This window comes from Sinocyclocheilus grahami, unplaced genomic scaffold, assembly GCF_001515645.1.
Source record: "Sinocyclocheilus grahami isolate Dianchi unplaced genomic scaffold, SAMN03320097.WGS_v1.1 scaffold230.1, whole genome shotgun sequence".
NCBI lineage: Eukaryota > Metazoa > Chordata > Actinopteri > Cypriniformes > Cyprinidae > Sinocyclocheilus > Sinocyclocheilus grahami.
In genome coordinates this window covers 1,758,178-1,784,026 of record NW_015505409.1, presented here as the reverse complement: position 1 = coordinate 1,784,026, position 25,849 = coordinate 1,758,178, and the positions used below count along the sequence as shown (strand labels likewise).

The following is a 25,849-nucleotide window of genomic DNA, read 5'->3' as shown; positions in this document are numbered from 1 at the left end:
GCCGAAGGTTTACCTTCTAACAAGACAATGACCCTAAGCACACCGCTAAAATAACGAAGGAGTGGCTTCACAGCAACTCTGTGACTGTTCTTGAATGGCCCAGCCAGAGCCCTGAATAAACCCAATTGAGCATCTCTGGAGAGACCTAAAAATGGCTGTCCACCAACGTTTACCATCCAACCTGACAGAACTGGAGAGGATCTGCAAGGAGGAATGGCAGAGGATCCCCAAATCCAGGTGTGAAAAACTTGTTGCATCTTTCCCAAAAAGACTGTATTAGATCAAAAGGGTGCTTCTACTAATTACTGAGCAAAGGGTCTGAATACTTAGGACCATGTGATATCTCAGTTTTTCTTTTTTAATAAATCTGCAAAAATGTCAACAATTCTGTGTTTTTCTGTCAATATGGGGTGCTGTGTGTACATTAATGAGGAAAAAAAATTAACTTAAATGATTTTAGCAAATGGCTGCAATATAACAAAGAGTGAAAAATTTAAGGGGGTCTGAATACTTTCCGTACCCACTGTAGTGTGATTAATTAATAAATAAATTAATAATTAATTATTGACTCAACATCGTGATTTCTGTCAGCCATCGGTGATGGACAATGGCATCGTCTATCGGCCCTAGCCTATAAACTGTTATTCATTATGTAAACTAGGCTTTGTACTTCACTCTTGTTCCAATATCCGCGCAAAAACATTGGGTGCTGCATGCTGATTTTACAGCGGACCTTTTAAATTGAGTTGTTGAGGATCAAGAAGGATAGAGGCAATGAGGGTGAAGGCATTTGTTGTGGAATTCAGGCATTTGGGTGCATTATCGTATGCCAGTTTGAAAGATGTGATCCATACAACAACCAGAAGTCAGGAAAAATGCCAATTTCTACTGGCATTACTATTCTGGCAGGCAGGGTTGCTCCAATGATTGCACAAGTCAACATCTACTTACGTGTGGGATGTGTGGGGTACACTGAACAAGAAGAGTCTTGTTGTCTTTCACTTGTGCTGCGATAATTGATTTGAAATTCAAAGATAAAACACAACGTTAAAGACGTTTTAATGCTTTTAAAACACTAAGACTTGGTTTCCAGGCAGTGAAATTGCATCTGAATTTGTGTCAGTTTTTAGACTTTTTGGTGAATTCCAAATCAGATATGGCAGCACAATAACAAATTGAATGTTCATAAGGATTTTTTATGTTTTTTGAAACAGTAAGACCTTTTCGCTTCTTTTCAGCATTTGATTGTCTGTAAAGTTTCAACAATTTGCCAAACTTTTTCATAGTTCCTAGAAATATTAGCGGAAGTACCCCTTTTTGGTGTGTTCTGACTGCAGGAACTAAAAATGTAAACTCCATTATGGTGGAACTAATTTAGCTCTTACTTCAGAGTAGGGTCTAAATCAGTTCTACAGGAGCTACCAGTGACGTAAGCATACATTGATTGGCCAAATGCATACAAAGCACTGGCTACTCTGCATTTTTAAAAAGCCATGAAAAAATATTTACTCCACGAACATGGAAAACAGTGACAATGGCATTTAACACTGCATGTTGTCATAGTCAGATTTTCATGCTCTTTTAATTGTGTAACTTGTGCATTTATATTCCATTATCTGTTACCACAAAACCCACGACACTCAACAAAATCAGCTCTGATCAAGGCATTCTCCATTCACCGGTTGTAGATGTTTGTAAAGACGTCGCTGTCGGCCGCTTCAGAGTTCCTGCTGTTGGTGCGAATGCAGCCCGAGGGAGAACTTGGTTCTCTAGGAACCACCATTCTGGCTAGTTTCTATAACTGAATTCCTAGAACTACGTGTGCGAAAGTGCCTCAAGACAATTATAAATGACAGAACCCTAAAAAAAGGTCAAATGTCATATGTAGAAAACAAATTTTGGAAAATGATTTTACTTTCAGACAAAAGATCCTCACTTCACTGAGGAAGGCTTGTTGCCCAAACGTCTGAATGTCCATCTTTTGTCTGAAAGTGATGTTACTGATTGATCGACGCACCCAAAATCAAAGTTGAGGGTAGTGATTTTTTCATGAGTGGAAAAGGATTTTACTCCTAAATATCTGTCAAATATAAAGTCAATTATAAGCTGTGAATTCACAATTAGTTCCATAGAGGGTTAAACAATAAAAATGAACACATAAGCATAAAAACAATGGGTCTGAGGCCCGTTCTTCGTACTTCGCTTATTACATCCAAGATGAAATGTCACATCCAAGATGATATCATCGCGCTAATCAGGATCTGGCTAATTCAGTTCTTCGAATGCACATGTGATTGGATTGAGTTATCTGAGATAATTGCTCGTTCATGGGTTGGTTTAAAAGGGGCTATGTATCGATATTCGAAACCACGATCAGCAATGCAGCGATTGGCTGGCGGCAAGACCGCAACGTAATGACATCATATAATAAAAAAAAACACATGACGAAACTTGACAAATTTCTGGACTTTTATAAGGAAACAGCCAAGCGAACAAAACTACATAAATGTTATAATACACTCTAAAAAAATGCTGGGTTGTTTCAACCCAACTTTGGGTCAAATATGGACTAACCCATTTAATGTAAAAATTTAACCCAAAAGTTGGGTTAGTCCAAATTTGACCCAAAGTTGGGTTGAAATAACCCAGCATTTTTTAAAGTGTACATAAATGAAATGTGCACTGTTTTGATTTTATTTAAATTTTTTACATGATTCCCAATTATTTATATTCACGATTTATTTGTACAGGCTTTACATTTTTACTTCAATATAGTAATTAACAATTCATTTAATTTGATATTTGAACAGATTTGTTTCTTAAGGGTCAAGATCATGTTATCTGCATCTCCTGCGCTCCATCAAGCCCCTCCTATAATATCTGTCATCACTCAAATTAATGCACGACTCTACACTATCTGTATAGCATGTGTGTAAGACTCAAATACAATTATGAAGTAATAATTTTATGACGAATAAATCTTTCAAGTGAGTAAAACTGGCTTTGTCTATAGTATTAAAGACTACACAAAATGATTATATTATCTTTAAATACATTTTTAAATTATTATTATTTTAAATTATTGTCTCTGGATTAATAGGGTACTCTTGTAATAAAGTAGCGGTGGTAGCAGACAGATTTTAAGTATCAATTCTGCTTAAAAAGATGCAATCTAATCCCGTTTACATGAAATAAGCCTGCTCCCGAGCAGGTTTAAGTTTACGGACCTGTTGCAATGACAGCAACGAAGCTTGGATGAGCTTCGAAGAACCAACCAATCCAAGATCATGACAAATCATCAACAATCAAATCCAGCTAACTGAGTTAGTGACGTACGAAGAACGGGCCCCAGGTATAAATTAGTATAGGCATTGTTTTCACAAAAATAATTATTTAAACACACATATACATGTCTGCATATATGTTCACTGGTTCATGATGTAGCCTAGTAGTTAAGCATCTGGGGTGGTAACTGAAAAGTTGTAGGTTCAACAAGGGATGTTTCTTGAGCTGCCACATTTGTGCGCTTGAGAAAGTCACTTAATGACCAGCTGTTAGAGTGTACCAAGTGTACTACAGTTTATTTTATACTAAGGGCTTATGTGGTGCGCATGGGTGTGCATGTAGATAACGATCGTGTAAAGAACAGAATGCATGTGGTTAACGTTCTGACACTTGACCAGCAGTGTTCCTTTCCTCAAATTCAGAGCTGGATGCAAGTTACACGGTTTTGGTTGGAAATCAGTTTCGATTCAGCTGATGCACTAGGTGAAAAGTTTAGTTTCAAAGCACTCTTGAAAGAAAGGGTTCGCCAGGCCTTTTTAACATACATATCACGGTTTCACAAAACAGCGTAAAATATATCAGTGCATTTTGTTATGCGCAAATGTGAATTGCACTGTGCCTTTGCTTGAGGTTTTGCTGTTAAATCTAAAACATCTGACTGGACTGTATAGCGTTACTGTGCACTCCAGTCCTCAACACCCCTCTTTAAAAAAAAAAATGTGAGAACTGCCTCAAGCTGACACCGTGGTTTCAATGCTTCAGAGAACTTGTTTATAAAATAGAGCTGTCCTTTGAAACATGATGCATGAGGTCAATTTTATATGCATGATTTTTTATCAAAGGAGGACAGTAATAGGATGTCCTTCAGTTTCTGGCTCATCCCTATGCAGGCTGCGTCTGCTCCTAATCTCCTCAATATGGGTGGCAGGATTCTTGAATGTTGCGAGTGGGAGCACAATGCTGAGAGCAAACAGATGTGCTGTTTATTTTGACACTCTCTCTCAAATCGCTATATCTGTAATACACACGACTCCCTTTAAAGCAGTCCTGACGCCAGAATCCCACAACCTCTTTTCCTCCCTCTCTCTTTCTGTGGCTTTTCCCAAACACAGATTGATGTTAAGAATCGACAGGAAGCACGTAGGGATGAGGAACTGAATAAAGAGGAAGTACACCAGAATGCTAACAGGAATGAAAGTGAAAAGCAACATCAATAATTCACCCAAATATAAAAGAATTCCTTTTCCCACCCTAATGTTGTCCTAAACCTGCAACTGTAGAAAAACGAGTTTTCATAAAAATAACAACGAGTGGTGATGTGACAAGGATGTAAAAAGCAGAATAAAATGATTATTAAAGTAAACCAGAGTTTCTGCAGGATTTTTAAGCTCAAATTTGAGACCTTCTTTAAGACACGCACAAATAAAATGAATAACATATGATATGAGCGGGGTAGGGTAATGTCATATTAAACTGTAAAAACCATGATTTAGAGCATATCTGATAACCCTCCCCTCTCAGTTAATTAAGGGTCAAGGGAATTAGATTAGCGTAAAGTGTGTTAAATTACTCATGTTTGTCAGTTAAGGGTTATATCTCCAGGGTGAGAGCAATTACATGTTTATGATGACTGAATTTGTATGATAACATGAGCGTTCGTTTGGAAGTGGAAGTCAGGAAATGTCATCTTAAAAGGATAGTAAAACTTTTGATTTGTGGGGAACAGTTATCTGCTAATCGCCATAAAGAACCTTTTATTAAACTTGTGGTTTGTGGTTAGGCACAGAAAACTTCATTAGCAGAGCATAATAAACAATACAAGTCAAAAGGAAGTCCTTACCGTGATACAAACGTGTGTGTTCTTGTGCATTGATCAAAAGTTTCAACTGACGTACCTTTCAGCGCAGTTGTCCTGACAACGGAAGACAGTCATTTTTTTGTAGTCCAAAAAGGAAACCCCTCTAAGAGCCCGTTTCTGTGTGTCATCAATATAACAGCCGATGTGCTTTGCTAAAAAGAGAAAGACGTTAAAAACATCACTGCTAATTCCAGTAACAACAATTTGAGAAAAAGATTTTAAAGTACTGAATTGTTATCTTGTAACAATTATATCCTGGTGAGTAACTTTCAAGGTTGTAAAGCACATTTTTAAATGTTGAAACACAGCACCATCTAGTGGCCAAACTGTAAACTCACAGATCTATAGGACTTTGCTCTGGATGAGAGAATGAATATATAACAATAAAAATATTTAATAATACAATAATAATATATAATAATAACACTGGATTAATTAAAAATACAGACTTAAATATTATAAATAAGTATAATATTTATACTTGTGTATTTATATGTGAATAAGTAGAATTATAATACTTTAGTCTGTAATATATATATATATATAACATGAGCGTTCGTTTGGAAGTGGAAGTCAGGAAATGTCATCTTAAAAGGATAGTAAAACTTTTGATTTGTGGGGAACAGTTATCTGCTAATCGCCATAAAGAACCTTTTATTAAACTTGTGGTTTGTGGTTAGGCACAGAAAACTTCATTAGCAGAGCATAATAAACAATACAAGTCAAAAGGAAGTCCTTACCGTGATACAAACGTGTGTGTTCTTGTGCATTGATCAAAAGTTTCAACTGACGTACCTTTCAGCGCAGTTGTCCTGACAACGGAAGACAGTCATTTTTTTGTAGTCCAAAAAGGAAACCCCTCTAAGAGCCCGTTTCTGTGTGTCATCAATATAACAGCCGATGTGCTTTGCTAAACAGAGAAAGACGTTAAAAACATCACTGCTAATTCCAGTAACAACAATTTGAGAAAAAGACTTTAAAGTACTGAATTGTTATCTTGTAACAATTATATCCTGGTGAGTAACTTTCAAGGTTGTAAAGCACATTTTTAAATGTTGAAACACAGCACCATCTAGTGGCCAAACTGTAAACTCACAGATCTATAGGACTTTGCTCTGGATGAGAGAATGAATATATAACAATAAAAATATTTAATAATACAATAATAATATATAATAGTAACACTGGATTAATTAAAAATACAGACTTAAATATTATAAATATTGTGAATAAGTAGAATTATAATACTTTAGTCTGTAATATATATACATATATATATAAGGGTTGTCATATGATTAATCGCAATTAATCACATCCAAAATAAAAGTTTTGTGTATATTTATTATGTATATATAAATACACACGCATACAGTATATATTTTGAAAATATTTACATGTATTTACATGTCTGTATTTATATTCATATAATTTATATTATAAATAAATATATTTAATATATAAAAATAACATGTTTTTCTGAAATATATACATGCATGTGTGTGTATTTATATATACATAATAAATATACACAGCACAGCACACATATATTATGTAAACAAAAACTTATTTTGGATGTGATATATACATATATATACACAAACACACGTATGTATATATAATAAATATAATACAAATATAATAAATTAATAAATAAAATTATTATTTAATAAATAAATAAATTATATAATAAATTAACTATAATTTGTGTGTATTTTAATATTTATTCAGGGGCAATGATTTTCCCCCATCGATTTCCATTGTAACTGCATTACGCAAACAATATGTTGCTTGGTTTCAAAAACTGAGGCAATAAAATGTGATAATCAACATTCTTTTGTAAAGAGCTTAATTTGTATAGAACCCGGAATATTCTGTTGAATTATAACAAGTGCTAACAGTCTGGCAACACATATTGTGATTGGTAGCTACCATACAGAGGACACCATTTCATATGTAAACAGCCTGTGACATAATTCATTATAAAACATCTACAGTTTGGATACAGTCACATTGTTCTGGGACAAACATTCACAGTCTGTTGCACCTTTTGCTTCATCAGTCTCAACGTTTGTGACATACATACACAAAAATGACCCAAAATGCCCTGTCGCTTGACATCCGTTCTTCCTCTGTAATCTCATCGTATCCCATTAGGATTTCATGTATTTTCTAATAGCTGAGATGGGATGCTTCTGTCACATACACACACTAACCAGTTCAACATTACAGTAATTGCAATTGTCTAAAAAGCAGCGAGCAGGATCACGAGCTGCGAGCTAATCGTATTCCAGGCACAGAGGGCAAGCTCGGTAATCTGCTTTATCTACAAGTCAAGCTCTATTCATTCACTCATTCACTCACTGGATTGCCATTCTGTGAAGCAGCTAAGTGCACGGATGAAACTCTCACTAGCAGCACGACTACAGAGATAATGATGCTCCGCTGTACTCACTCTCTGCATGAACCGTTTGCTCTGGACATACGAAATATAATCAAGAGGGGAACAGGGATGAATTATAATAGCTTCACATAACATGTAAATGAATCTCAATATCACAAAATTGCATACAATTATGAAATTAATTTGAAGAAAAAATCATTATGGAATTTGCTTCTATAGCCCTCTTCAGATGGTAATTGTTTCTTGTTCTGGATTTCTGTAAAAATAAAGTTACATGGCACCTCAGTGATAAAACTCATGGATGATTTATTCACAGCGGAGAAACAAATTCTGTGATCCTACGAACCGGGAACACACTGCTTATATGGCCAGTCACATGATCGTCTGCTGTAAATAAAATGTCACATTCTTGGAATAATAATTAAGAATGCATTCATGTTAATAAATAAATTAATGCAACCTCTTATTTAATATAAGGTAAACATAAAGCTGCTTGGTTTATATTTTTCTGCATGTAATTATAGGCCTATATGCGACCCTGGACCACAAAACCAGACTTAAGTGTCAATTTTTCAACATTCAGATTTATACAAATCTGGAATCTGAGGCTGCAAAAAAATCGAAATATTGTGAAAATCGCCTTTAAAGTTATCCAAATGAAGTTCTTAGCAATGCATATTACTAATCAAAAATGAAGTTTTGATATATTTACGATAGGAAATTTACTAAATATCTTCATGGAACATGATCTTTACTTAATATCCTAATGATTTTTGGCATAAAAGAAAAATCAATCATTTTGACCCATACAATGTATTTTTGGTTATTGCTACAAATATACCCCAGCGACTTAAGACTGCTTTTGTGCTCCAGGGTCACATATAATACAGTGGTTGAAAGGATTTATACATTGAATTTCGCATAGATTTTTTTCTTAGAAACTCAGAGATGTGGATTCGGATGACAATTAAATTACCACACGACCTTAGTGTTTGCCAAAATGAGAAAAGTTGGGCCAGGGTGAAAAACACCAGGATTCTGGACTCAGACGGCAATAAAATCACGACTGACCCCTGTAAATGTTCAAAATCGCTTACATCCCCATGAGAAACAATTACCGTCCGAATCAGACTTATATTTGATTTAGTTAACCAGCAGGCTAGAACTTTGCATATATTAACCTTTAATATTTCCTGTAATGTAAAAACGATAGGTCTTTTTCTTTGCTTTTGTGTCTGATATTTGTCCATTATCATAATAATATTTATTCATTTTATAAGAGTGTCTATTATTAAAGTGTTTGGTAACACTTTACTTAAAGCCTTTATGTATAATGCACCATAAAGGGTTATTAAAGGGTATAATGGAATTAGAATGATTCATAATGTGCATTGCAATACATTATATCTTGTCGTAAATAATTGTAACTGAATTAAAAATGCATGATGTAACAATGAATTGATAAGTGTTATAGTGTACAATTATTCATGAGATTGTACAGTGCATTACAAGGCCTAACTAATGCATTAAAACTACTTTAAAATGCCCTGAGGGTTACTCTTGAGAACCATCTGTTGAAACCTCACTATGGATAAAGGTAATGACCCAAGACTTGAACAATCCACTAATTGGCTTTCTTTTGCCTGTTTGTGGGTTACTGTGTGAACTATAGTGAGTTAACATAGGGCACTGTGGTGAGACTTTTCCAGATGCAGTCCATCTTTCACAGAGAAAAATGCTTTAATTTTGCAGGGGCCCACATGGGCAGTTCTATCAAGCTGTTTCTTGTGGTTTAAAGTTCACTGTAATAGAAGTAACTTGCACTGCTGCAAAATGCATCCTGTAAACCAAGTAACTAAAGTTTCAGGTTCTTTACTCAAGGAAGAAATGCAAAGTCTATGAATAAAGGCCACACCAAAAACAATAACTAAAGTTTTAAAAATCTCTAATTTTAAGCGAACTGCTGCATCCACACCACAACAGAGGAACAATATTGTTGCAATCACTTTCAGAGTGATTCTTCCAGTTGATGAATGATAAAATCATTGACAGTCAATCAAACTCCTTCATACTTTAAAGCACACAGAGCAATTGTTCACAGAACATAACTGAAGCTCACATTAAAAAAATAAACATTGGTGTGGACACTAATATACACTACTGTTTAAATTTGAAATACTTTCAAATGAATATTTATTAGAATATTTATAGAATTGTGATTTGTTTAGCACTTCTCGGCCACTGTACTAAAGACATTAATAATATTCTAAAAAAAAAAAAAAAAGCTGTTCTTTTGAAATTTCTATTCTCAAATAATCCTGAAATAAAATGCATCACGGCTTCCCCAAAATATTAAGCAGCACAACTGTTAAAAAAAATCACAATATTACAGTTTTTACTGTATTTTTGATCAAATAAATGCAGCCTCAGTGAGACTTCTTTCAAAAAACATTAGTTATCGTTATGGTTTTTGTTAATTACTTGGTGTAAACGGACCTTTAGGAATGACAATATTGATTTTTCATTCAAATGTGGTACATGACATCTCAGCTGTTTGACAAGCAGTCACAAAAATATATAGCGATGATGAAAATTGGCCTTTTTCAGTCTTTTAACATCCAAGACCTTCAGCAAACACCCTCAAACACATTTTAATAGAGGACCAAATATGATGCAGGTCACATCATGTGTATTTAATGGTATCACCTCAAAGAAGAAGCTTTTATTTCAAAGATTAATAAACTGATTTTACGTTTATGTACAGGAATATTGGGGATTTGAGAAAGTACGATTTTTCCAACTCCACAAGACTTACCCATAACTAACCCATAAATGCTCTCACTGTGATCATTCAAATGAGGTTTCATTAAAAGCATCAAAGGTATTTTTTTTCTATACTACTTATTATGTTAATTAAAACATTATACATTATAAAATATCATACATTACCTGATTTTAAGATTTTAAGATTTGTGCCTGCTGCTCAGCAACAAGATAGGCCTATTTAGGAGCTATGAAACATCAACCTAAGGCTATGAACTAACAACAACAAATGTGCTACACTACAACCATTAGAAACACACACACATTCATTATTTACTTCAACAGTCACCAAAAGGCCACTTCATTCCTCCAGTTTAAACCTTTAAAGACACAGGCGCTTCGCCATACTCCACTGAGCGTCAACCACAACCTTCATAACATGATGACTGTGTATATATATATATACTGTATATATGCAACGACTATTGGGTAATTGTTACTCTCTACTTCAAATTAAATCCAAACTAAACCCAATCAAATTAAACATATATGGCATATATGGAGTCTCACCTAGGATGCCTGGTTTTCCCTGTAAAGTCAGGATACTATTTGGCTATTGGAACGCACTCATAGTGTTCCTGCTTTAATACACTAAATTATGACTCTTTCTCCACTGTGTCTGAGGTTGTAATCACGCAAAGAGGAGAACTGTGCTTTATGGTTTTATGACAGAAGTGCAATTCCTGCTTTAATACACTAAATTATGACTCTTTCTCCACTGTGTCTGAGGTTGCAATCACGCAAAGAGGAGAACTGTGCTTTATGGTTTTATGACAGAAGTGCAATTTTAAAGGGTTAGTTCACCCAAAAATTTAAATTAGCCCATAAATTACTCACCCTCAAGTCATCCTAGGTGTATATGACTTTCTTCTTTCAGACGAATCCAGTCGGACTTATATAAAAAATTGTCTTTGATCTTTCAAGCTGTTTCATGGCGCTCAGCGGGTGTTGCATGCATCAGTCCAAAAGCAGTTAAATAAAATGCGCCCATCCATAAAAAAAAGTGTCTCGCAGGGCTCCGGGGGGATCCTCACACGGCTCCATCGATGCATTTTTGTAAGAAAAATATCCATATTCAAAACGTAATCATCACTTTAATGTAGCTTGCGCTCACTGTTGTATACTGGAAGCAGTTCTGGGCGGATGACGTATGAGGTCAGTGCTGCGCATGCGCCGGTGAGTCTCGTGAAAACCAACGTTTGTTAACAGGAGCAAAGGAAGCAAAGTTTCCTTACTTTAGCAAAGGAAAACCAGTCTCCTCGTGGCTTATATCGAAATCCTCCAACATTCTTCTTTACAAATCCTCGTTTTGTACTTCTAATAAGTGACCGTTGTTTTGTTTTGATCTCTCCCCCGCGCCTCCGTGTGTGTCACTTCTGAGCGGCGCATGCGCAGCACTGACCTCATACGTCATCCGCCCGGAACTGCTTCCATGTACAACAGTGAGCGCAAGCTACATTAAAGTGATTATTACGTTTTGAATGTGGATCTTTTTCTTACAAAAATGCATCGATTCGCTACAGAAGGCCTTTGTTCACCCCCCAGAGCCGTGTGAGACACTTTTTTTTATGGATGGGCGCATTTTAATTAACTGCTTTTAGACTGATGCATGCAACACCCGCTGAGTGCCATTAAACAGCTTGAAAGATCAAAGACAATTTTTTATATAACTCCAACTGGATTCGTCTGAAAGAAGAAAGTCATATACACCTAGGATGACTTGAGGGTGAGTAATTTATGGGCTAATTTTTGGGTGAACTAACCCTTTAATAATGAATTTTTTTAACACACATAACCGCATGTGCCATGTCTGTGTGAGAACATGTAAGGTATTCTATTAAATAAGGAAAATCCTCTGTGTATATCAAGATGAAAAGTCAAAGACTGACAGCAGTGTTTTAAATGCTTAGCCAGAAAGACCTGCTTGGTCAATCAGCTTAATTAGAGAGACTGTTCTAGTCAACTAGCTTCACCAGCAAAATGAGCAAAATGTTTTGTCTATGCTGGTTAAAAAAAACATCAAAACACCCTTTACACAATATACATTTAAGATATTTTCCCTTTCCCTTTCCCTTTTTTTTACAAATTGACATAAGATTTGAAGTCTTGTTTTATAGAAATCTAACAATTTTTGTGAGGTTAATGTTTAGAACAATAACATGTCAATTTGTTTTACTGCTTTCAGCACAAACCATAATAAATTTGGTAGATTTCTTGAAATTATTTTTTTTCCTCCTCAAATGAATGTATATTGGTTAAGATATTGTGATTTTTTTTACTGAAAACAAGACAAAAATAATGATCAAGAAAAATTTTTTTTTTTGCAGTGTAGTATTAATCAGGTTGGCCTAGAATGAAAATTCATTCCATTTTAGGCAACTGGTTTGGCCAATAGTCTTGCCAAACATTCTTCAATTTTGGTTAATATCAAAACATCTTCTATGACTATAACTAGCCAAGAAGATGTTTATGACAGAAGTTAAAACAGATGTTAAATCATGGTGACATGATTAATGGAACTGTTCCTACCTCTCCCATCGTCCATCTCTTTGGTGGTTCTTCCTTTGGCTCCATGGCTCCAGCTGCTGGTACGATCGACTCCTCGTCTGGCCCACTCCGGTGCATCCTGTGCCCCATTTTCCTTCATCCATGGTGGTCCAAATCTCCGGGGGGCTCTCCGTGTTTCCTTAAACACTCTTCCTAGGAGCCCGAGAGCATCAGAGGTAGAGCTCCCAGCACCTGTGCCACCCCCACCTTCAGATATAAGTGGGTCACGGCCGCTTCCAGAAGCTCCAGTAGTGGAAGTATCGCTGGAGAAGCCGGAGTGGAGGAAAACAAGACTGCCAGCGGTGAGGTAGAGGAGGATGAAAGAGAAAAAGCGTATCGGTTTACGCCGGAAATAGCGGTGGATCTTCAGCAGCGGCCTGGCCATGATGGGCTCTCGAGCCACACACATTGGCCTTCGATGTCACACAGGAACATATAAAATCAGAGAACGCACCTTCCTAAAATGCTCATGGTACTATGAGTCCCTTTGAAACACTAAGACGATTCCCAAACCAAGAAACAGTAGTTGTGATGGTACTGACGTTTAACACAGTTTGTTTATCTATTAAGGACCTTAAAGTCTGAAGACACTTCCCCAGCTTTCCTCTGCAGCAGTATGTAAGAATGTGTCTGTGTGTCCCGTGTCTTTCTACGTCCCCAAAGAGGCAGCGACAGAGGAGAGCGGTGCTACCGCAGAGGCCATGTTGTGAAAGACGAGTGGCAGTAAAGACTGAAAGATGATATTGCCGTTGCGACGCTTTCACTCCTGTTATCGGACTCTCGCTCTCCCGAGGCCTTGTTTCCCACCGAGCTGTCCGTCAATCAAAAGCAGCGCTGATTCACTCCTGACTCAGCCCTCACTCACAGACTGAAAAACACAAAACGACAGATACTGAAACAAGAGGTAAATACTGATGAGGTCTCTGTGCAAAGAAAAACACTTTATCTGAAAGCGATTAAGGGTATAGAGTTAAAATTCAATAACAGACTGCAGAAGCATTATTCATGAACACCTAAACCATCAAACACAGAAGCAAGATACTTTTGAGTAACTGGTACTGCAGAAAGCAGTAGGGCTTTAGAATAGGCCTGTAGAAATTACGCAACAGCTACACTGAAGAAGACAGAGGCTGGTCACATGTCTGAAAGTTATTTCGCTTGAGGACTTTTGTCATTTCACAGATATCTCCAAAAGACAAGGCTCTTATTTATAATTAAAATGCCCTTAATGAATATTTTTAAGACGTTAAAAGTGTCATTTAAAATGGATTTGTTCTTTTGTTGATCTCTTATTTTCTCGTAACAAATATTATATCACAGTGCCAAAAACGAATTAATTTGCTTCAAAGAATAAAATGACCAAAAAATGACCAATGTTACTTCTTAGCATAGCAAAAAACAGTACTGTATTTCGACAATCAGACTGGCTTCCAGATCACTGCAAAAATATTTTTCTTAATTAGTATTTTTATCTAACTTTCCAGTAAAAATATCTAAGCATTCTTCAAAGACATTAAGACTCATTTTCAAAGAATAAACCTTGAAGTCTATTTTTCAAACCCAATTAAAAACATCCCAACATCCTTAAAACAATATGCATTTATTTGAGAAGGAAAATTACAAAGTTTTAGAGAAATCTATTAAATGTATCAAGGTTCATCCTAAAAACAAGAAATTAAGATTTAAAAACAAGACCTAATGTGCACATTCGTGATTCTTGTACGATTCTTGTATGATTCTTGTACGATTCTTGACAAAAGAATCTTGTATTCAAAATTGAAAACTTGAAATTTTACTTTAGGAACAAACTGATATTAAGACATGTATTCAGAGAATATATCTTGAATATGATTATTTTCTAAATCCAGTTGAAAACCGTTTTGCATACATTTATTTTAAATCAAAACATAATCAGGTTTGTGCTTAAAAATATAAATAATAATAATAGTATTCAACTTCATTTAGCATATGTGACCCAGGACCACAAAAATCATTAGAATATTAAGTAAAGATCATGTTCCATGAATATATTTAGTAAATTTCCTACCGTAAATATAATAAATCTTAATTTTTGATTAGTAGTATGCATTGCTAAGAACTTAATTTGGGCAGCTTTAAAAGCGATTTTCTCAATATTTTGATTTTTTTGCACCCTCAGATTCCAGATTCTCAAATAGTTGTATCTCGACCAAATATTGTCCTATCCTAACAAACCATACATCAATGGAAAGCTTATTACAAATTGACACTTATGACTGGTTTTGTGGTCCAGGGTCACATATGTTGTCAGAAAACAAGTCTTGAGTAAATGATTTAGTTTTAGATATGCTAAGATATATTTACTCAACAAAAATCCTCATTACAACTGATTTTTGCAGTGAAGGATGGCAGGATAGAAGGAGTCTAAAGACCCCAGTGTCCAAAGTGAGCAAAAACATTCAGGCATGGTGTTTAAACAAGCAGTCATAATCAGCTTCCTTCCGAGGGTAACGGAATTTTCCGTAGCAAACATCCCGCTACAGGCTTAGCGTGAGCGTGCATGTGAGTGTGTGTGTGTGTGTGTGTGTGTGTTTGGGCTTAAAACGACCCAGTGTCACCGTTACCTGACCCCTGGGCTCCCACCTGCCGCAGTCAGAGCGGAGTCAGGCTGATGTTATCGTGACAACATTCTAAACCAGTAGCACACAGACTTCATTCAGAGCCGATATAGCTCAGTTCCTATATAGAGAGGGGAGAAGAGGAGGGAAAGAGAGGGAAAATTTATTTAAATTCATGTTGCACACCACGGTGTCAAGGATTTCACTTAGCGTAGGCTCTATATACTTCATTTTTTATTTGCCTTAGGAGCATGTTTTTTTGCTCTGTAGACCCAGGCCTTGTAAATGTGTATGCGTGTGCAAATGTGTTTTTTCCAGAGACATACGGGCGTCTGTTGGTGTGACATAGTAAAGAAGCATTCAAAACTGCAGATCGTTTTAAATAAAGACACCAATAAAAAAACTACTAGACCTAAAATCAAAAGCATTACTGTGATATAAAGTACTGTGGCTCCAAATAGTCACAGTTAAATGTAATGCATTAGGTAAGAAAATATCAAAACAAGTTCCATTTATTTTATTTGAAAAGAAAGTCAAGCACACCTTTCACGCTTCACAAAATGTTTGGTTTTACGGTAAATTATAATGCAAAAAATACTTGATTTTCTGTCAAACATTAATTAAACATGTTCATATTTAATCTTTTATATTAACACTGAACTCTGCACACTGCTTAAATCATTTGGAGGACATTCTCAGTAAGGCAGGACATTAGAATGGAAAAAAGTGGTTTGACCTCTACTTTAATTAGACAGGACTGATGGATATTTTCACATTCATACCAAATAAGACTAAAAATGTTCACTCTGAGAGAATCTTGGGCAAACCATGTCAGAATTAATCTTGGTTGATTGAGTTAAGGGGCATGACCTCAGGTTGCAGTCCACAGGCTTTTCCATAAATACACACTTCATTACTGCTAGAGGAGGCAAGCCAAGCCACTGTGCATCAGCATTCACAGAGCTACAGTGCATTACAGACCATTCCTGCACATGCCCCATTGTAAATAAAAAATACCACCACTCCTGTGGGACCACCCATGCTGTCACTGTCGCATACAGTCTGTACACCTTCAACTTTAACTCTACTTATATATAATGAACTCTATATGCCACCAAGCCAGCGATGGTGGATGGTGTTAGAGGAGATCTCCATCCTTTATATCTACTTGAAATAAATATTGTTCTGAAATTTTAATTCATGAAAGAATCCTTAAAAATGCATCACAGCTTCCACAGCTTTTTTTTAACAGAAAAATGTTTCTTGAGTAGCAAATCAGCATTTTAGAATGATTTCTAGGGATCATGTGATACTGAAGACTGGAGTAATTGCCATTGAAAATTCAGAGTTGGCATCACAGAAATAAATTCCATTTTAAAATGTATTCAAAGAGTTAAACATTGTTATCGTACATTTTAATAATATTTCAAATTCAAATAAATGCAGCCTTGGTAAGAGTATGCCTTAAAAAACAAAACAAAAAAATTATGACCTTAAACTTGTGGACGAGTTCTTTAGTGAAGAATCCGAAGTAAGTTTAGAAGTTCTGAATGAACTAATTAATGATAATTAATCGGAATTTCCAAGGTATAAGAGACAAAGTGGAGATTTTCAAAGTGGAGTATATTGCTGGATTATCGATTAATTTCATGCAAAAAAAATAAATAAATGCAAACAATGTGATGTAAGACAGCAATGACAGAACTAGCAGCTTGAAGCAGGAAAAAACTATGGTTTTGAAAACCACTGAACTACTGAAAAAAGTTAGTGTCATCGTTATTTTTAGTTACTCTGATAAAACACTGATTTTAAACATAAAGGAACAATTTCAGACCTGTAAGTTTAAATTCCTTCACTTTTTGGATTCAAGCACTGGCAACAAGTGTAGCGTCAGAATTCCCTTGTTTCCCCATCTGGCTGATTGAGCAATAGAAATAATAGAGGCTCTGAGGTCACTCTCCACCCATACGGTTCACACGATAAGAACTTGTGTTGAGGTTTGTTTTCACATGCTGAACTGTTGAAATATATCTGAAAAAAACAACAACAACAAAAAACTATAGTCCATTTTGTGTATCAATCACCCCAAAATCACAAAGACAAACATTCACCGTAAATTAAAGAAACATTTTCTCGAGTGAAACAAAATTTTGATAATAAAGCAACAACAATGTGTCTGTTTCAGGAAAGCAAATGTTTCCCATCATAAATGATGTAAGTGATTTTCTCCATATGTGATTTTGGTTTGGCTACAATTATGATTCTGCAAAGCATTCCGATGGTTTTCAACAAGATGCCAAGAGATGTGGGCTTGTACTAGTTACAGTAAAGGGGCGGAGCTAATAAATGAACACTTATTCTGGTTTGCATTTTATTTTCCTTTAATTAGCTATTTTAATATTACGTTTAATAGGCTATTACATTGACATGAATGGACACATGTGCTCTCGACAACAAGAACTGCCTGATGGCCTGCGGCCAGATTGAATGCTTTTCGATCTACAAATCGCCGTCATTCACCATAGATTTACTGTAGTAACACTAACTGCACCATGGTATTGTGGCAAAAATACCGAATATTCATATAGAATTTTATTATATTATTAATGTAGACATGTATTAAATGTATTAAAGGAGTAATGGAATATAATGTAAGAAGTGTAATTAGACTACTGTTTTTCATACAAATACCTAGAAACCATATAGTTACATTTTTACAGTGGTATAGAGGTGTTGTGTGTGTATTTTTAACTGTGGTTATCAAACAGTCAGAATAATTACATTTCACCATATAAAAATTAGGTTGTATCATTTTTACAGATGTTACCGTTTTTGATAACGAACTTCAATTTACATCTGCATCCTCTCTCAAGCTACTGTCAAATGTGCATTTCTAAATGTGCATAATCTACATTTATCATTTTTGTAATATTAATATTGCAGCCTGCACTGCAAACTGTGCTGAAGATATGTTTCATCAAAATCAAGCAACACAAACCTGTTTGATGATTTGAAAGAGTATCACTCATTAGAACATGCAGAAACTACGAAATGAATTTTTCTATGGAAGTGTAATTAGACTACTGTTTTTCATACAAATACCTAGAAACCATATAGTTACATTTTTACAGTGGTATAGAGGTGTTGTGTGTGTATTTTTAACTGTGGTTATCAAACAGTCAGAATAATTACATTTCACCATATAAAAATTAGGTTGTATCATTTTTACAGATGTTACCGTTTTTGATAACGAACTTCAATTTACATCTGCATCCTCTCTCAAGCTACTGTCAAATGTGCATTTCTAAGAGACAAAAAATACTGCTACATTTATCATTTTTGTAATATTAATATTGCAGCCTGCACTGCAAACTGTGCTGAAGATATGTTTCATCAAAATCAAGCAACACAAACCTGTTTGATGATTTGAAAGAGTATCACTCATTAGAACATGCAGAAACTACGAAATGAATTTTTCTATTAAGATATTTATTTTAAGGGGGAAAAAAAAGAATTCAAAAACGTGAAGTTCTTGTCATGTTCTGACCATAAAGAGTAGTTTAAAACCAAAATTAATGGTCTGGTTTCTACAACCTTCACTCAGGATCAAAAATCTGCCTTTAAACTTGAAAGAAATAAAGATTTGAAATTTATAGTGATAATTCTTTTGGCCATATCGCCCAGCCCTACTTCTTCCTGACAAAAATGCTAATTTAGTTTTTAGGTTTTTGTTGTAGTAGAGGTTAAAATTATTCACAGCACATGAAATTGATTTTAGCTGAGTAAAAAGAAGACATTCCTCAATCCCTGCCAAGAGTTCAGACGGGACCTCATGTAATGTGTTAAAAATGACAGCATCAGCATTTCCCCATTAAAGTGTCGTGACCCCAGAACCACAGGGGCCCTTCTCTCAGCCTTGCTCTCGCTCTGCCTCCTTATGTTTTCTTTGTTTCTACACTCTGTTCAGCGGTTATGGCTTTTGCTTCAGGATTAAAGGCAGAATTCCACAGTCACTGTAATGATGTCTACATTAGAATCTACCGGCCCGCAGGCATCTTGCCATATACCAGCATGTGTCAAACTCTGACTACCACTTACATTTGCCATGAATGCCCAAGTGATCTACTTAATATCGCCTTGTGTGTATTTAAACTCTGCTTTCCTGTCACATTTCGACACATCAGACCATATTTTACTTATTGAGGAACGATTGATTAGTTATTTGTAGTCAGACACACTTGTCAAGATCAACAGGGCAAACGTAAAGTTTTCAGCTGTTAATTTCCCACACTGTGGCCTTCCGTTTCAGAAAAGCGCACAGAAAATAAGTATTACCACTTTTCGGCATCTCTTGGTGCGAGCACCACCTGCAAAATATGTCACAGAAATGTACTGGAAAGGACTATTAACTAGTCTGTTAGGAACATATCCTTCCGCCCATATCCCAGTCTACACTCATGCACTGCACTTACATCATATATCTTGACTGGATGCCTTCTCTTTAGCTATAGCCTGTTTAATACACACAAAGCCTGCATTACCCTGTCGTTTTCATGCCAGCCATTTTAATGAGAGGGATGTCTGCTCTCTTAGCATGTGCCTGCTTACTGGCTCTTTGCCTAACTGCAATTAATTACTGGTGTGCCTGCTCAAACGATCTGGCAGCCAGATAACAATTTCTCAGTGAGAATCTGCAGGGATTTCCTCTCCTCCGTTTGATCCTGCAACTGGGGTTTGCATGCCACTTAAGGCTATTTTCCTGGGAGTAGCAGGTGAGAGAAGTGGGTTATCAGAGCGCTGACGACAACCTCTTTCAGATCTTGACAAATGTGTATGGCTGCAAATAAATGGATAAACATTAAATTTTTTCCCCATTAAAGTATACAGACTGTTGGTGTGGACCTGAGTTCACAAAACTGGTTTCATAACAACCAAATGCATGTTGTCAGACTTAAAAATCTAGTGTAAAAAAAAAATATTAATATTGCAGCCTGCACTGCAAACTGTGCTGAAGATATGTTTCATCAAAATCAAGCAACACAAACCTGTTTGATGATTTGAAAGAGTATCACTCATTAGAACATGCAGAAACTACGAAATGAATTTTTCTATGAAGATATTTATTTTAAGGGGGAAAAAAAAGAATTCAAAAACGTGAAGTTCTTGTCATGTTCTGACCATAAAGAGTAGTTTAAAACCAAAATTAATGGTCTGGTTTCTACAACCTTCACTCAGGATCAAAAATCTGCCTTTAAACTTGAAAGAAATAAAGATTTGAAATTTATAGTGATAATTCTTTTGGCCATATCGCCCAGCCCTACTTCTTCCTGACAAAAATGCTAATTTAGTTTTTAGGTTTTTGTTGTAGTAGAGGTTAAAATTATTCACAGCACATGAAATTGATTTTAGCTGAGTAAAAAGAAGACATTCCTCAATCCCTGCCAAGAGTTCAGACGGGACCTCATGTAATGTGTTAAAAATGACAGCATCAGCATTTCCCCATTAAAGTGTCGTGACCCCAGAACCACAGGGGCCCTTCTCTCAGCCTTGCTCTCGCTCTGCCTCCTTATGTTTTCTTTGTTTCTACACTCTGTTCAGCGGTTATGGCTTTTGCTTCAGGATTAAAGGCAGAATTCCACAGTCACTGTAATGATGTCTACATTAGAATCTACCGGCCCGCAGGCATCTTGCCATATACCAGCATGTGTCAAACTCTGACTACCACTTACATTTGCCATGAATGCCCAAGTGATCTACTTAATATCGCCTTGTGTGTATTTAAACTCTGCTTTCCTGTCACATTTCGACACATCAGACCATATTTTACTTATTGAGGAACGATTGATTAGTTATTTGTAGTCAGACACACTTGTCAAGATCAACAGGGCAAACGTAAAGTTTTCAGCTGTTAATTTCCCACACTGTGGCCTTCCGTTTCAGAAAAGCGCACAGAAAATAAGTATTACCACTTTTCGGCATCTCTTGGTGCGAGCACCACCTGCAAAATATGTCACAGAAATGTACTGGAAAGGACTATTAACTAGTCTGTTAGGAACATATCCTTCCGCCCATATCCCAGTCTACACTCATGCACTGCACTTACATCATATATCTTGACTGGATGCCTTCTCTTTAGCTATAGCCTGTTTAATACACACAAAGCCTGCATTACCCTGTCGTTTTCATGCCAGCCATTTTAATGAGAGGGATGTCTGCTCTCTTAGCATGTGCCTGCTTACTGGCTCTTTGCCTAACTGCAATTAATTACTGGTGTGCCTGCTCAAACGATCTGGCAGCCAGATAACAATTTCTCAGTGAGAATCTGCAGGGATTTCCTCTCCTCCGTTTGATCCTGCAACTGGGGTTTGCATGCCACTTAAGGCTATTTTCCTGGGAGTAGCAGGTGAGAGAAGTGGGTTATCAGAGCGCTGACGACAACCTCTTTCAGATCTTGACAAATGTGTATGGCTGCAAATAAATGGATAAACATTAAATTTTTTCCCCATTAAAGTATACAGACTGTTGGTGTGGACCTGAGTTCACAAAACTGGTTTCATAACAACCAAATGCATGTTGTCAGACTTAAAAATCTAGTGTAAAAAAAAACCTGTAAACTCAATTCCACATCCGAGTAAACATGTTAACATTTTAATTTTCTATTCTGTTCATTTTGTTCCATTAAACTGCATTCAGAAAATACAAATAAAGCTCAAGACAAAAGAAACAAAAATATATGTCATGAAAACATGGCATTAAAATGCACGGCACGAAATTAGATATAGCTAATTATAAAAATCATCATAAAAATAGCCACCTAGTAGGAAATGAGACATACCAATTGGAACAAAGAAGGTGACAAATATATATTTAAAATTTATTAGACCACAAAGGTAGAGAATATCTGCTGAACTGTATGTCCGATTGTTACTTTTCTCCACTGACACTGAGCAGTATTTTCAATCAATCAATGTCTAACATCAGCTAATAGTGACTGCACTGCTTCTGTGACCAGCACAATAAGAGCATTGGGTTTTTATAGTGAAGCTTAAACCGAGGGATTGGAGAGAAGTGCCTCATTGTAATCTTTATAATATTACATAGTCCATTACCCTCAATCCTCATGCTTTTATTCATGTGGGGAAACAGGAGGATGAAGGGACAGGGAGAGAGGGAGCTAACAAAAAATGGGTTAAAAGTACAGTAATCCCCTTACATATATGTTGTACAATAGCCCTGATTTTCTGCACATTTTCTAAAGTTCACCGAACTGTTCAGAGGCTACATGCATGTGATTTTTTGGGGGGGGGCTTTTCTCATGAATTCACATTCCTACTTATAGCTTAAACTCTAAAGGATAACTAAAAGAGTTTTGCCATGTCTACAAACAAGACAAAATTGACCTACTGAAAAATAAAAAACAAAAGTGACTAGAAAATGGCTTAAAAATATAAAAATAGAACACAGTTATTATATTCTGTAATAATTTACTATGTCTGTTGTATTTTGATCAAATAACTGCAGCCTTGGTGAGAATGAAAGACTTACATTTTAATTAAAAAAAAAAACATTTTAAATAACCTTATTTACCCCAAACAAATGATAGCTTATTTACAGTTTGTGATAATGCATGTGTCATGCAAGGTGAACTGGCAAAAAGGCCTAGCGATCTATATTTGATTGCAGAAAGATCTTTTCAAATATTTCTAAGTAGGCATCATCTTAGACAACTGCAGACAGAAAAGTTAAATCTAGAAATAAATCTAGAAATATCTGACCCATAGCATGATTGCTATGCACCCAAGTAATAGCTGGATCTCCAAAATAACTGACCTGAAACTCTCTCATGCTACTCCAATCAGGATAATGAGCAGCGCAGTGGTTCAAGCCATTGAACTGATTGGATGTTTTGCTGTTGTTCTCATTAAACCACATATACTGTATCCAAAGAAGCCTCACGTAAGCATGGATTGGCCTTAAAGATTTTTATAACAACTGCCCTGAGGGCTGTTATTTTTATCAGACTTATTACTGCTATTCATATCAGTCATAAAATGCATTTAGCTCCTTGAACAAACATTGTTTTTATTATGGAGATTGATGTGAGCTGAATCTATGTACTAAACATATCAAGAGATTAGCTGAAGTCAGCTCAAGCAGTTGTGGTCAGGCACACACTCACAGTAGAGTTTGCTATGGCATCGTTTCCTGCGTCACTCTGGTCAACAGCGTCATTAATTCACTTAAGAGGAACAGTCTGTTTTTCCACACTATAGCCAAACCGGAAAACGCTTCACTGATCCTTCCCTTCCTGGACGCTGTTTCCCAACCCTGGTGACTTCCCTTTTTTTTTATAATTAACACAAATTTCCGTATTCGGTTTTTCATTGTTAAAAGTTCACTTGGGTGCATTTACAAAATCTGGACTGAAATCAAAAACCCTTGGAACACAGCAGTATTCCAAAATCAAAGCACCACACACAAACCCACAAGCATGCCCATCTACTCCAATCTGCCACATGCTGACCTCTGCATGTCTGAGTCAGAGAGGGAGAGGGGCAACAGGCCAGTGATTATTTTTATTTTTGAGCCTGGCCAGAGGAAGGATTTTGTTATCTGAATGATGTCAGTCAAACACCCACCCACACAGACCCCCAGATCACAGCCAAGAGCCTTCTGCCTTGAAACAGATCAATCCACAGCGTAACGCCAGAGTAATCCTGCACGTCTTCGGCTCAACAAAAACAAATCTCAGGTTTAATTCAGTTAGATTCTAAGTCCTACATTATTCCACACCAGTCCACTGGGGAGAGAGGGAGGACTTGTTTTTAATCTTGTCATGAATTTATTTATTTTTTTATATTAAATTAATATTTAATGTCGCACCCATACCTGCTACACAGGGAATTTATCAATACAGACACACACAAAAAAAAACTTCTAGAAGAAATGCCATTTTCTTATAAATGATTATTGCAGGTATCATAAATGTTGTCAATAAAGTAAAAAGTATGTATTATACATGCATATAATAATGCATATTAATAGTTAAAAAATTTAAATATAACAATTATTACAAATAACAAATATTTTGATGAAAGAGAAATATTCTAAGTCTCCAATAACTAATAAGCATAATAATAAATTATAATAAATTAATGTTTATCAGTCAAAAAAATCCTATAGATTTAACTCTATAATAAGCGTAAAACCCTATAATCCTGTCTAAGGAGGAGAGGAGAGGAGAGGAGAGGAGAGGAGAGGAGAGAGTCCTGTGTGAATAGCATCTTATTAGTCTCATTAGAGCACTGAGACAGCAGGAAGAACACAATTTGGCTCTTGAGGTGTGTCAGGAGAGCACTGCGCCTCTCAAATCCTTCCTGAGCTGAGAGACTAGAGAGAGACAGAACCAAGAAATAAATAAAGAAGCCTTCAACGTTAAAGGGAAAGCTCACTTTTGTCACCATTTACTCATCTTCATGTTGTGCAAAGCCTGCGTTACTTTTTCTTTAACGCGATAAAAAAGGAGACATTCTGAAAAGAATGTACTTGTCTTTTTTACATGCAGTTACAATGAAGAGAAATTAAAGCTATCAAGCTTCAAAAAGACACAAAAGCACCATGAAAGTATCCCTAAAGTGGTCCATATGAAAGCTATATGATGATTGACCTTTGTGCATCACCGTTCACTGAAAATCAGCTGACACTGCTCTACCGCTCATTGACAGTTGAGAGAAGTAGCACTCTCCAATTCATGAACAGATTATTCTTTTTGACATGCTTTTTTCAGTGAACCAATTGATCTGGTTCAGGAATGAACAAGCAGCCTCTCATCGGCACTGAGGCACAGGCCTCTCATCAAAACCAGTATCATCATATTTTGATAATATATTTATAGTGTTGTGAATATATGGCTGAATAATATCTTTTCACACAGTAGGGAGTCGTTCACAAACTGCACATGCGATAAATAGCTGCTTCATTGCTGGCAAACAATAGAAGTCATTTGCAAGTTCTTTTTCCTTTGTACAGTAGGTAAATATCCACCTCTAGCGCTCTTTTTGCTTTCTGTTCTTATAAAAGATCCCATTATATGGTGTGAGAAACTGCAGCCAATGATTCAGTGCATGAAAAATAATAATAATTTTAGGACTTTTTGCAAACCCATCAAACCCAATTAAATCAAAAGAGTGATTAATTCACAATAAAACACAATTATTTCTAACACACATGATTGTTAAAATATTAACAGAAAAACTATTTTATGTCAGTACACAGTAATCTTTGGCCGTCCCGAGTTCGAATCCCAGTTCGTGGACCTTTTCTGATCCCGCCCCATCT

The 25,849-nt window shown here is 36.0% G+C and overlaps 1 protein-coding gene across 1 annotated transcript in view; it reads right to left on the bottom strand.

Moving 5' to 3' along the window:
• Positions 1-25,849, bottom strand: part of wscd2 (WSC domain containing 2) — a 61,905-nt gene that overhangs the window by 18,657 nt on the left and 17,399 nt on the right. Inside the window, exons 3-6 of the mRNA XM_016288274.1 lie at positions 17,346-17,542; positions 15,518-15,632; positions 12,897-13,782; positions 5,939-6,053 (exon numbers count right to left, since the gene is read on the bottom strand). Coding sequence (XP_016143760.1) covers positions 5,939-6,053; positions 12,897-13,323 — 542 coding nt within the window. The 5' untranslated portion in view covers positions 13,324-13,782; positions 15,518-15,632; positions 17,346-17,542. The remainder of the gene's footprint in view (positions 1-5,938; positions 6,054-12,896; positions 13,783-15,517; positions 15,633-17,345; positions 17,543-25,849) is intronic.